The 12,873-nt window shown below is 40.9% G+C and overlaps 1 protein-coding gene across 1 annotated transcript in view; it reads right to left on the reverse strand.

The window, feature by feature from the left end:
- The window catches only part of ERMP1 (endoplasmic reticulum metallopeptidase 1), a 572,215-nt gene that overhangs the window by 62,909 nt on the left and 496,433 nt on the right, over positions 1-12,873 (reverse strand). Inside the window, exons 12-13 of the mRNA XM_086961418.1 lie at positions 9,145-9,344; positions 5,745-5,860 (exon numbers count right to left, since the gene is read on the reverse strand). Coding sequence (XP_086817544.1) covers positions 5,745-5,860; positions 9,145-9,344 — 316 coding nt within the window. The remainder of the gene's footprint in view (positions 1-5,744; positions 5,861-9,144; positions 9,345-12,873) is intronic.

Raw genomic sequence — 12,873 nt, forward strand, 5'->3', positions numbered from 1 at the left:
ATCCTATGGGATTTAAATTTCGGCAGACGGGATATCTTAGGCTGGTGCATGAGGGCGGAAGAGTTTGTATATAAGTCAGAGGGATGCTCTCTGAAATGTAAGAAATTTGGGATTCTTTGAAGAACTGACAAAACTGTTTAGTGGCAGCCTTAGCCCGGGGACGACTTGAGAGGTGCGGAAGAGGGCACAGAACTGTGCCACATAGGCCCATTGGCAAGGGGCCAGAAGACTGATAATGCAATGGATGGACATAAGTGACCATGCCTAAAAAGGGTGACAAGAGACATTCGAAGTAGTCCATAGCCCCCTGTTGTCTCAATATTATTCCCAGTAACAGGGGCTGGGGATCTCTCTAGCCATCTGGTTGTATATGCCAGTGAGCTGTTGTCTGGTAGGGGACGTTTCTTTAGAAACAGGGGAGTTGTGAGGCGTAGAGGTTGCCTGTTCTGGTTGGCGTTAACTGCCCAATTGTGGGAGACAGTGTTAGGTTGAATTGAAAATAAAAAAAGTTTATAAGAAAATGACAAACGTTTAAGGACGCCATCTTGAGGTCAGGCCGTGGTTGGAACAATTTAATTTCCAAGAGTTTCACTGTCATTGTGAAGTCGTTGGTGTTGCTGCATTGCCTGCATTGTTAACAACCATAATTAAGTCAAGTGACATTCACATTGTCATTGGCTCATTGCGTTGTTTACCAAGCATTCTCTCTGCAATACTGGAGTTTTTACACCATACTTTGTGAATGCTGGGTACATTTCCACTTCGAGTTTGTGGACTCATGATTGATACCTAGTAAAGAGATAAGATTTTCTTAAGTACAGTTTAGAACTATCATTTATTTATTTTCAAGGAAGGTAAATATCTTCCCCAAACCATTTTTTATTAGTGCGGGTAGGCAGCCACTAAAATGGTCACGATTGATCTCAATGATGTTGACGGATTTACTAATAAAAAGAAAAAAAAAGTTTTATTAGTACACGTCTTGGGCCCAGAAGGCAGGCTTTTTAAAAAATAAAAAAAACTATTGATTTCAGCGATAATACTTTTTTCACCGGGAAGAAGCTGGGGAACAATCACAATATGGTTTATGAGTATGCTACTAATATTTAAACACTTCCTAAATGTTTTTCGACCAAGTAGGAATGTGGTACCAGAAACACACAAATTATTACAAAAATCAAAACAACCAGGGTAATAGACTGACCATTTTGTCTCCGCTTTGAAAACAATGGCCTCACTTGTAATTACAGTGACATACCAAATGAAATTATCGGCAACAAGTTAATTGAAATAACATCCAGCAGGAAAACGTTAAAACATTTGCTTTCTTCTGACAATCTAGATATGGAGACATGGCCATTATCAAGACAATTAATCGAGTATGTTTTAAATGCTTTAAGAAGGGTCACTTACGAGGGTTTGTAGCATGTCAAGCAAATCTGTGCTAGCTAACAGAGGAGGATAACAACAGTGCAGATGCTAGTAATGTTGTACTTAGGCTTTGGGTTTCAAGATAATGAGTTTTCAGTGCAACATTAGGAGGAAACATCCAACCTGTGATATGCATCTTAATGATATTATGGTCCAGGTAATGCCGGATTCCGGGAATGTAGTTAACAATCATAAGGTCAGAGGTGTTCAAGAAATTCCAACCTCTTAAACTAAGATCTTCGAGTGTAAGGATTTCTGTATATGAATGGGCAAAAATTGAGGTTGAAGGAGAATTTGATAGCAACTTTTATTGGAGAACATACGACCATGATGGATTTTATGAGCCAAATTTACCAGGGTGGAATGATCAGGGGTAATCGGATATACTTTGTGATCCTAATCATTCAGATTTGGGTTACTTCTAAATCACATTTACTCAATGTCAGGTGTAAAAATGTTATGAGTGTGTACTGCAAAGGAAAATTGATACAATTTTTCCTGAACTCTAACACACAGCTAGGCAAGATGCTGGGATTGAAGCACAAAAGTGCTGAAAAACAATGCCAAACCTGCAGTTCCCAAAGTGCTGCTGTGTCTGAGGGGTGAATTACAGAATTAACTCAACACCATGTTCATTTTGATATTACAGAACCTACTGAAGGTTATGAATGGTTCTCTTATCGTCCTGGTTCGTAAAGTTAACCAAACTCTGAGGTTGTGTGAAGATTTTACGTGATTTTAAACCACAAGATTTGAGTTGACCAGAAACCCATACCCAATATTAAAAAGATGCTCTGTACTTTGAAGGAGGGTTATTGTGTTTTCAAGTCTTAATATACGCCAGATAATGCAATCAGCGGATTCTAAACATCTCACTTCATTATTACTCCAGTTGGGGCATTTCGTTACAAATGCATGCTTGTTGGCCTTATGTCAGTGTCCTCAGTTTTTCAAAGGCTCATTAAGTAAATGTCCCAGGATCACAAAGGGGTTCTATAATTCCAGTAGGACATCCTGCTGTTTGGGAGCAATGTAAAAACATGATGAGCAGCTAACAAATGTTTTGTCAGCATTGACAGAAAGAAGTTTGACGTGGAGTGCTGACAAATGTATATTTGAGGCAACTGGAGTGGATTACCTAGCACAACGCAGAAGTGCCAGGGCATTGAACTGAAAATTTTGAAGGCCATCGAGGAAACCCAATGTCCCAAGAATAAGGAGCAGTTAAAAACTTACTTGGGTCTAGTGAAGTAATATTCAAAATGAGTTCCTCACTTTTCCCCAAAGACTGCTCCTCTGAGGAACATTCTTAAAAAGGAATGTACGCATGTTTTGGAGTGAGGAGTGCTAATATGCAGTAGAGAAAATCAAGTAGCATATTGTAGGTGCCCTACCTTTAAAACCATTTGACTTCCATGATTCCACTATTATCATGACTGATGCCAGTAATGATGACCTGGGAGCTGTGCTGTTACTAAAGAGAAAAGGTGGTAGGGAGGACGTGATCGCATTAGCTTCTAGAGCATTAGGTGGGTCCGAGTTGACCTACTTAACTAATAAGAAAGAAACAATCACGCTGTGGTGGGGTGCGCAACACTTTAGGACAATCGTCTGGGGTGTTCCATTTGTATTTTGTATGGACCACAAACGTTTGGTGGATTTATTCAGCACAAAAGGAGGTGGTAGAGCAACGCCAAGGATTTCCAAATGGCAAATTCACTTACAGGTATACCACTATTGTGCGGAGTACGTACCTGGTAAGAGGAATGTCATTGCAGATTATCTGTCCAGAATGTCACAAAGCACCTAAAATAAGGGTGTGAATGAGGATAGGGTAGTAGTGTGTTCTGCGCATCAAATGCTGGCAGTGTCTGGTGGTGCAATTTCTGAACAAGAATGGAGACTCCCTTGAATGAGATAATGTTTGTCTCAATTTAGGAGTTGGCAGAGTAGTAGATGGTCAGATGCGAAGAGCGTGGGTACGGATTTGTTAACTACTTGCCGAATTACTTGGGGAAAAGGGCCTTGGAAATGGCCCCCAAAGGGTATTTGGGAATATGAGCGATGGAAAAAAGGGTCAGAGAGAATTTTAGTGGCCAGGGGTCGAAAAATCTGTGGAGTGTTCTATGTGTGATCATAACAATTGTGTCCTGAGTGATAAAAGCCAAACCACAAAAACGTCCCTAGTAGTTCCAGTAGAGTATGATATGTCCTCCTGGTTGAAATTTGGCTTTACAAATAAACAAAAGGAGGGAGGTAGAGTAACGAAGTAGGATTCTTACTCCACAGACTTTATTACATAAACAAAAGAAATCCTACTGACAGTGTTAGAAAAGCGTTTCCCACAATGGTGTGGGAGCACTTAGTGTTTTTTAAAATACCCCTCACACACCAAAAGGCCCCTTGGTGTCATGCTTCATCATAGGGGTCTTCGCACCCCTCTAGCGGGATGCGGCGTGCTACAACCTACGACTACGCGGGACCACTTGTAGTAATGACTATGTGTGGTGTATGTGATGCAAGTGATAGGGATATTAATGTGAGTGGTGGGATTTAGTGAAGGATTAAAAAGATGCCTGGCTCGTGGGTATTATGGAAAAAACTTTATTCACAACCCCGGGCTGGTACTACTAAAAGAAGTGAAGTGCAAGGTTGGACCTGTCGTGTTAATGGATAGTACCTCGTGTGTGCGTCCACATGTTTCGCAGCTTACGCTCCTTCTTCAGGTCAGGGGCACAACTTCCCCACCTTACTCACGTTTCACTAGTTTGTAACAAAAATTTGTGTAAATAACAAAAAAGCGAAAAATTCAATATGTGTATAAAAATACAGGCTATAATGTGCCTACAGCGGTTTCGCTCAAGTTCAATGCAAATTGCATGACTTAATAGGTATTTCTTGCTTTCTTCATGAGCATTCAAGAACGTCTGGGGGGTGATTGCTATTGTGCAATAAACTCGGGATGAGTTGTCCTCCGTCTTACCCCACTCCGGCGGAGCAGCGTGTGGGGTAAGACGGAGGACAACTCATCCCGAGTTTATTGCACAATAGCAATCACCCCCCAGACGTTCTTGAAGGCTCATGAAGCAAGCAAGCAATACCTATTAAGTCATGCAATTTGCATTGAACTTGAGCTAAACCGCTGTAGGCATATTATAGCCTGTATTTTTATACACATATTGAATTTTTCACTTTTTTGTTATTTACACAAATTTTTGTTACAAACTAGTGAAACGTGAGTATTGTGGGGGAAGTTGTGCCCCCGTCCTGAAGAAGGAGCGCAAGCTCCGAAACATGTTGACGCACACACTAGGTACTGTCCATTAACACGACAGGTCCAACCTCGCACTTCACTTCTTTTAGTAGTACCAGCCCGGGGTTGTGAATAAAGTTTTTTCCATAATACCCACGAGCCAGGTATCTTTTTAATCCTTCACTAAATCCCACCACTCACATTAATATACCTATCACTTGCATCACATACACCACACATAGTCATTACTACAAGTGCTCCCGCGTAGTCGTAGGTTGTAGCACGCCGCATCCCGCTAGAGGGGTGCGAAGACCCCTATGATTAAGCATGACACCAAGGGGCCTTTTGGTGTGTGAGGGGTATTTTAAAAAACACTAAGTGCTCCCACACCATTGTGGGAAACGCTTTCCTGACACTGTCAGTAGGATTCCTGAAATTTGTCTTTGACATTGTCCCAGACAAAGTCTCAGGTGTTGATGGACTACATTTTTAAGTGGACTTTGTCAACAATATTGAGAGGTGAACCGTTATAGAATTCTTGCTGGGAGGTTTCAGGGTTTGAACAACAGGACGTTGTTTTCTGGTCAGGTGCTGGCAGACACTTACCTGAGATCTGTGACTCCTTATAAACACCACTATCCTCATTACTGGAGTATCTTCTTCATTTTACCCAAGTTGAAAAGTAAACATATATAGCACAAAGAGAAGACAGACCTGAAATATTATCCAGGTGCCCAGTTGAATGCCCATCAATTTTCAGTCAACAGCAGAAAACCTAATTCAAAATGGGTAGCTTGTTGATTTCCTAACAGTACAATTTAATTTTTTAGCTTCTGGACACCAGGGCCAATTTAGAAACCATCCATGCTTAAGAATAAAAGGCTGCATTTAAGAGAAAATGTAGTGAAGAGGAAATAGAAATCTTGGTAGTCCAAATCAGAGGTCAAAGTGTTTGAAAATAATTCAATAATGACAGAAAAAAGTGTTTCACACCACGTTGGATACCAAGAATGAGACTACGTTTTTCTTGACAAAATGAAAATTAAAATAAGTCACCTACCTTTTACCTCAAATGTTAATCTTGTGGCACCCCATGGCATTTTCTCTTTGGAGCGCATTAACAATTCAGGACGCTCTTTGACTGGTACCTCTGGAGCAGGAAGATACCAATTCTTTCTAAAAGATAAAACATAGAATTTCCAATGTAAAAACCTGACAAATAACACCATGAATGATGCCAGACTGGAGAAGTTGCGTATGCTAAATTACAAACAGACCATGTGCACAAATACAGCTTATAATACAGAACACTGACATTTAAGGGGTCAGACCTTCAAATGTGCTATGCTGTAGTCTAAATGCAGCAGGTGATTTATTGGTTGGATCCCAACAATAACAGTCCCCATGTTCTTGCTGAAAGAATACAACTGGAAGTTGCAACATGCATCTGACAGCATAAGGTGGACAGATGCTATACTGATGGAGTGCACCTCACTTGTCTGGAAAGAGATCCTGAAATGGTGGGAGGTGCAGTATCCATACTTTCTTTTGGGCTTTAAAACAGGCAGATGGATTTGGGAACTGGCAGGATAGGAGCACTGGGTCACTGCGTTGGGGTCTTATTCTTGGATTCTAAATTCATGGAGCTGGACAGCACTGAGGGTACCTTAGGTAAATCTACTAAAGTAATGCTCCTATATAGGCAGAGAACTGTCCAAGTGGTGGGACGATTTTCAAAGGAGAGTGGTTCCTGCTTCATTATACTGCAAAGGCCTTCAGTAATCGAATATTTGTCACCACCATCATTAGGATACAACATAAAAGATGTTCAGACTCCCCCATATTGTCTAAAACTATACTGGATGATGACATTTTGAGAGGAACTTAAAGTGGACTAGTGGGATAACACTTAAACAAACCAAAAGGGAGGCTAATGCAAGTTTCCAGATGAAACAGTACACATTCCTGACCAGAAACTACTTAATCCAATCCCAAATAAAGAATATGAATCCAGCATGTAGCAAAATGTCCCAGTTGTACTGGTCACTCAGCAGAGTTTGTCCATCTAGTTTGCGTGTGTCTAAGTGTAGCAACTATCTGGGCACGATTGAGGGAAGACTTTGGAGACATGGGGCTGTATTATGGAAGTGCCCCGGGAGCCCAACTGTGTTAGTGCCCACTCTGCATGCCCCTGCCGTACTTTGGTATTACGGAAGGGGCCGTAGATGCTTGTGCGGCCCCTTCTGTAAAACAGATAGCGCTGGTGCTTTATGTGCGCCAGCACTATCACCAAAGAATGTTCCCTAATTTGCGTGGTCCCATGCAAATGAGAGAATCCCTTTGCCTCTGCGCCCACACCATATTACAGACGTGGGCACAATAGCAAAGAAACTGGCAGGAGGTACAATGACAGTGTGCCCCCTGCGCCTCCTGATGGCAGCCCTCTGGAGTGGTTAAAGGAGGTCCTATTGACCCACCAGACACTCACTACACCCATCTGCAAGGAGATCTCTCTCTCTCCTCTTAAAAGTGCAGCACAGTGAAACATGAAGCGGCTGCATGAAAGCCGCTCTGTATTACTTGACAGCACTGTCCCCCGAGCAGCACAGTTCAGGGACGGGAGAGCATTCAATGTAATAGGGTGTTCTTTCCCTGTTGGTGCCGGGCTCACCTGTTTTATGGTGCACCATGGCGCAAAACGGGAACGTACGCACTATCCATAATACGGCCTATGATAGGGTATCGCTTATTATGGACTCCTTCCCAGGCACTACTCTGCAAATTCCCCATTTTACAAGTGATACAAACTGGATGTCTGAATCTGTCACTAGTGCTAGTTAGGAGGCAAACGCCATTCAGGTGCATCAAGAACAGGTTGCTAATCATGAAGTTTGGGTTCTATATCTTGTAATGTGTAAGGAAGGAGAAGAGTGCTTTTGGAAGAAGTTACACCAAAATAACACCCTAAAGACACAATGGGTTACTACAGGGGCTCTATGTCTAGGACAGAAGTGGAGGACAAAAATGAGTAGCATGAGGATAGCTAGATAGAAAAGAACTGCACAGGAGTAGAACAATCGCTGAGGTGATATGATGCATACTTTGTACGGTTGATGTTTCTATGCTCAACTACCAAAATGTATCTTTTATTGATATTTTTGTATAAATGACAACATCATGTCTATGGCATAGTCGTGAAATGACATTAAATTGAATAAAGAAAAAAATAATTCTAGCTCATGGATCCACAGACACCATTTCAGCAGTTGAAACAGATATCATTTAGACAAATGCTAAACAGTGTACAGATCTGAATTTATACTTTCCCTGGAGCAACTAGTAAAAATTTTAGAAAACCTAGCTGGTTGTCTTTGTGATACTAAAAGCTTCAATAATTGTATATCAAGGACAGCACAACCAAGTAAAAACATTTTCTACAAATCAAAAATAACTAATAATGGGATGAAGCAAGCCAAGATCCTAATGAGACTGCATACTAAAGCAATTTAAGAAGGGTGGCATTGGTGTGGGACTACATGTGATTCTTTGCAACAATAGGACTCAAACTATGCTTTTGTCTAATGAGGTAGAGAGGTTAAAAAAGTGAACATTAAATGGGAGTAAAACACATCACATCATCAAAGTTCCGGGAAAATGCTAAACAGTTTATGATTTTAAAAACCAGACCACAGGTGAGAAAATATGGACTACAATTCATACATATTTTATGTAATTGTTGTTTGACTGGCTTTGTATGTGCAGATTTATATTTGTTTGAATGGTTCTGTGGATGTCCTCTCCTGTGCTTGGATCGCCATGACAACATGTGGGACAACATGTGGGCAAATGGGCATATCTGCTTTTAACTCATAACATCTTATCACACTCTTATTTGCTTTTGTCTGAGGGTCTCTCTATACAGTGTTTATATAAACAGAGTGTTGTCCTGCAGATACTTTAAGTGCTAACGGCTTGTCAGTGGGTATTTAAGTGGGTGTGGTAAGAGTGTTGCATTTGTGTGATCTGTTGGTGTGTGTATAAAGGAGGGAGGCAAGATGGGGGGGGGAGAGAGCAGGCAAGAGAAGAAGAGACATTTTAAACATACTCCTGCTTCTTTGACAGTGCTAAAAAGCCTAAATAGATTACTTAATTTGTCTTTCGTAGCATGCTACAAAAACTCAGTGAGGTTCAATCAATTGGGGATTCCTGAGGCCCCACCTCTGAGGGTGGCTCAGAGATTGGAGGCGGGCACGTCTTCTCATGATGCCCATGACAATGACTGGAACAGGAGGTGGCTAATATCTAGTTCAAAGAGCCACCTGAGTGGACCGGTGCAGGATTGCAGCCAATTGGGAAGCAAAGTGGTTAATATTTTTATGTCTAAAATAGCATTACAAATTGTAATGACAGGAGTGCTTTCAGATTTAAATACATTTTACAAGTAGTACAGAGACACCAACCGAATCAGAAAGTGTACTGGAAAATACCAAGGGAAGCCACAAAATGGAGCATCTTCACAAGGAGCGCGAATAGATTCTGTGACTTCAGGCAGATGAGGAGTGATGTGAGAGATCCCAGTATAATCAAACCCGTTAATCCAGATGCCAGAATCCTTTTTTAAGACAGTTCCATCCAAGCCATGGAATGTTCTAGTTGTATGCTTCCAAAAAAAACAAAGAAAAAAACAATTAGAATAGCTTTCACAGTACAAGAAGGGATATTAATGTCCTCATGATTTTTATTGGCTCAATTAATATGAGGGGTGTTAGGACTGTACTATTAATTGTGATACTGTCCACCCGTCAGAACAGATATTTTGAAGTACATCCTATGACTCTTCCTACATCTCTTAGAGTGAATCTGCATTCCACAATACTTACCTTCCACTAAAAATCAACCTACCAGTATCAATGTTTCTCTAGCAAGCATCTTTTCAGTAGGTTATATTAAGTTCCAAATACCAAGTCGTCAAAGGAGAGGGGAGGTTCTTTTTTTTTGTAAATTCTTGGGGGTTATACTAACTACAAAGAAGTGACCTAGCTCCTGTCAGACACTGACATTTTCAGTACATAGTAGCCAGAGCGTCTTCGAACATAGAATATCCTGACAACATGACTAAAAAACGGTGTCTCTCCTTTGTATTTGAATCTCTTTATCTCAACAGGTAAAGTCGCAAGAGGTGATCCTTGATATGTAAGTTACACAGCAGTACCTTGCAGCGCATGCCATAGGGTGCATACACATTGCAAATTTTTTAGTCCTGACCAAATCCATATTGACCCTTAAAGGCACATGGTAAATGGCTTAAAACATGTTGACTGAATAAGTGATGAAAGTCACAAGCACTCGTATTTATTCAAATGTTCAATATTTAAGGTTGAGGTGGGTGGTGCGGGTGGGTTAATCCTCATGAGAGAAAGGATGTCTAAATATCAAAACAGCGCTATCCTCCACAATAGAGGGGTGTCCCCCAATCCGCACCCGGATTAAATTTGATTGACAAAATTCCTATGCAATAACCAGGATACACCATGGTTATTGCATAAGAATTATGTGTCAATGATTCTGAATTACAAAATGACCATATATGCATGAAATTTAATCCAAGAACAAAGCAAATAAGGATTGATTGAATATAACCAAAGAACTGACTAATGTCTTTCAACGAACATCAAACTATCATACATTGCTCTCCGAGTGCGGATTAGGAGGCGCCCCTCTATTGTGGAGGATAGCGCTAAAACATGTTGACTACACAACAAGGGATATAAAAGGGCAATCGAAGTCCAAAAAATCTCTCGCGTTTTTAAACGTGCCCAAGGTCACCATTAAATAAAGCTCCAAATCAGGTGGTACACCTTGAGACAACTTTAAATCACTTGCACTTCACACATTTAAAAAAAAAACTAAAAAAAGCCAGTCAGTAAATCTGCTGGTCAAGCCCACGCAGTGGGCATTCACCACCCATGGTGGGAACCCAATGACTAGGTTGGTGAGTGAGGGTTCTTTTATAAGAATCTAAGGGTTCCTTTTTTCCAGAAGGATTAAAAGACTGAAAACACCTAACCTTCAGTTGGTAGTGGATTCGGTCTTTAAGTTTTGAAATAGTTAGTATAGGGACGGATTAACTTTACCCTTCTCACTCAAATTGTTTCATAGATTAATCTTGCATCATCAATAGTTTATCGGAAACCGTTTCAACATAATTTACATTATTACTATTCAAACATTTACAACAGCTGACTAAAAAATGACATATGTTTAATGTTACGAGTATAAAACCAGTATTTCAAATAGTGAGGAGCTGAGTGCCCTTAGTGATGGCACTAATATGGATATACCAAAAAGCAGTTAACCGGATCACCATTCATACGTGGACGTCTATTGGTGACAATCGAATACTTCTAACAGTCAATATTCTGCCCATCATCTGACTGTCAACACATCAACTTAGCAAGAGATATCCTGGCCATCATCAGGAAGGTGAAATGAGACAAATGTGGTTGGCTGTGCCTCAAGGATATCGGCTATGAATGATCCAGAGAAGAAGAGTTTGAGGCTAAATATTGCAATTAGCTCTTCAGTAAATCTTAAAGTAAACACAGATGTACTGCTGGACAATCACAAGAAATAAAGAACAGCTCCAAATGAAGATACATACAGAAAGGTTCAATGACACAGCATGGACCGAGCATGCAAAAGTAAGTCACAAGAAGAATCTGACCATGGCAAGTATTTATTTTTCGGAGTTTTATATAGCGCAAATTTGACCCAAAGGTATTGGGTATCCGAGCGCTTTACATGACCACCAGTTGCTTACACAAAGACAGATTCATTTTTGTTAGGCACAGGGAGATTAAGTGATTTGCCCAGAATCACAAGAGGTTGAGCGTCATTACCGAGGCTCGAACTCGGTTCCCCAGATTTGAGATCAACAGCCCTAGCTGTTAGGCTACACCCTCTCCCCTTTCAAAATATGGCACTCTTGGTTCACGGTCATCTGGCTTACGAAAAAAGTGATTTAAAACATCTTTTGATGCTTTTGTCATCAAAACTGTATTTTAAAGGGGATACCTGGAGGCATAGCTATATAGGGCCCAAAATGCCTCATTCTACTGAGACTCCGGGGGAACTTTTCCTACTCATCATGTCTGTGGCTGTTAGGGACACAATGCCTTGGAGAGCCCACTCCGTACTTGCAAGATGGAGAAGCATTGAGTGGTCCGATAATCTGGTGTAGGATTTGTCCCCTAGGGAATGATGCTACATTGATTCCTTTCATTAGCAGAGCGTCTTGATTGCAAGGAGTTGCACTGCAAGACTTGAGGCGAGCCAGCAGACATCGATAGCTGTGTGATGTTGATGAGGTTATAGATATCTGAAGCTGTGTGAATGATGTCAGCGTTGGGTGGAACCTGCAGAAGAGACCGGCATGTGAGTTGGTGGAATCGCAGCCCTCAGATTGATATGGGGCTGTGCTCATGTCGCGGGACCTTCAAGTGCCACTGTAATCTGGCACAAAATTTGAAGTGACCCATCAGATTATGGGAGACTGAAGGCATAGGAGGACCACACCAGTTCACTGCCATGTGGGTAGGTCTTCCTGTCCCGCAGAGTAAACAAATGACCCTGCTGACATGATCTAAACCACCATATGCGAAGACACAGACAGTCACAAAGAAAGAAATGAAGAACCCTCTGAGGATAGTGATATTATGAAAAAAGGCTCCTCTGCACTATTAATTCTCTTCATGATGATCTAGACTAGAAGACTGAAAATACTGGTAAAGTTTTGGAAGACAACTAGAGAAACTAACCGGACAAGTTTTGAAAGTGGAACTTGTTGCGGAGAGTCATACATATGAACTGTGCAAAATGGAGAACTCAAATTGATAAGTGAGAGTTGAGACTGAGCAACCAAGATAATATGCTGGATGGGCAATGTATTAAAGCTAGCTACAACAAGCATTTGCAATGCAATAGGTCTCGCATTTTCTAGAATTTGAGCAATTGGCATTATAAATGAAAATGCCTTTTATTTACGTATTGGTTTTTTACACAATAATAAGACATCGTTATTTACAATGCCAATGGCTTAAACTCTTGAAAATGCGAGACCTATTGCATTGCAAATGTTTGTTTTATTTAAGACGCGTAGATCCGGCTCCAGAGAAAAGTAAAGATTTACG

Source organism: Lissotriton vulgaris, chromosome 3_1 (assembly GCF_964263255.1).
Source record: "Lissotriton vulgaris chromosome 3_1, aLisVul1.2, whole genome shotgun sequence".
NCBI lineage: Eukaryota > Metazoa > Chordata > Amphibia > Caudata > Salamandridae > Lissotriton > Lissotriton vulgaris.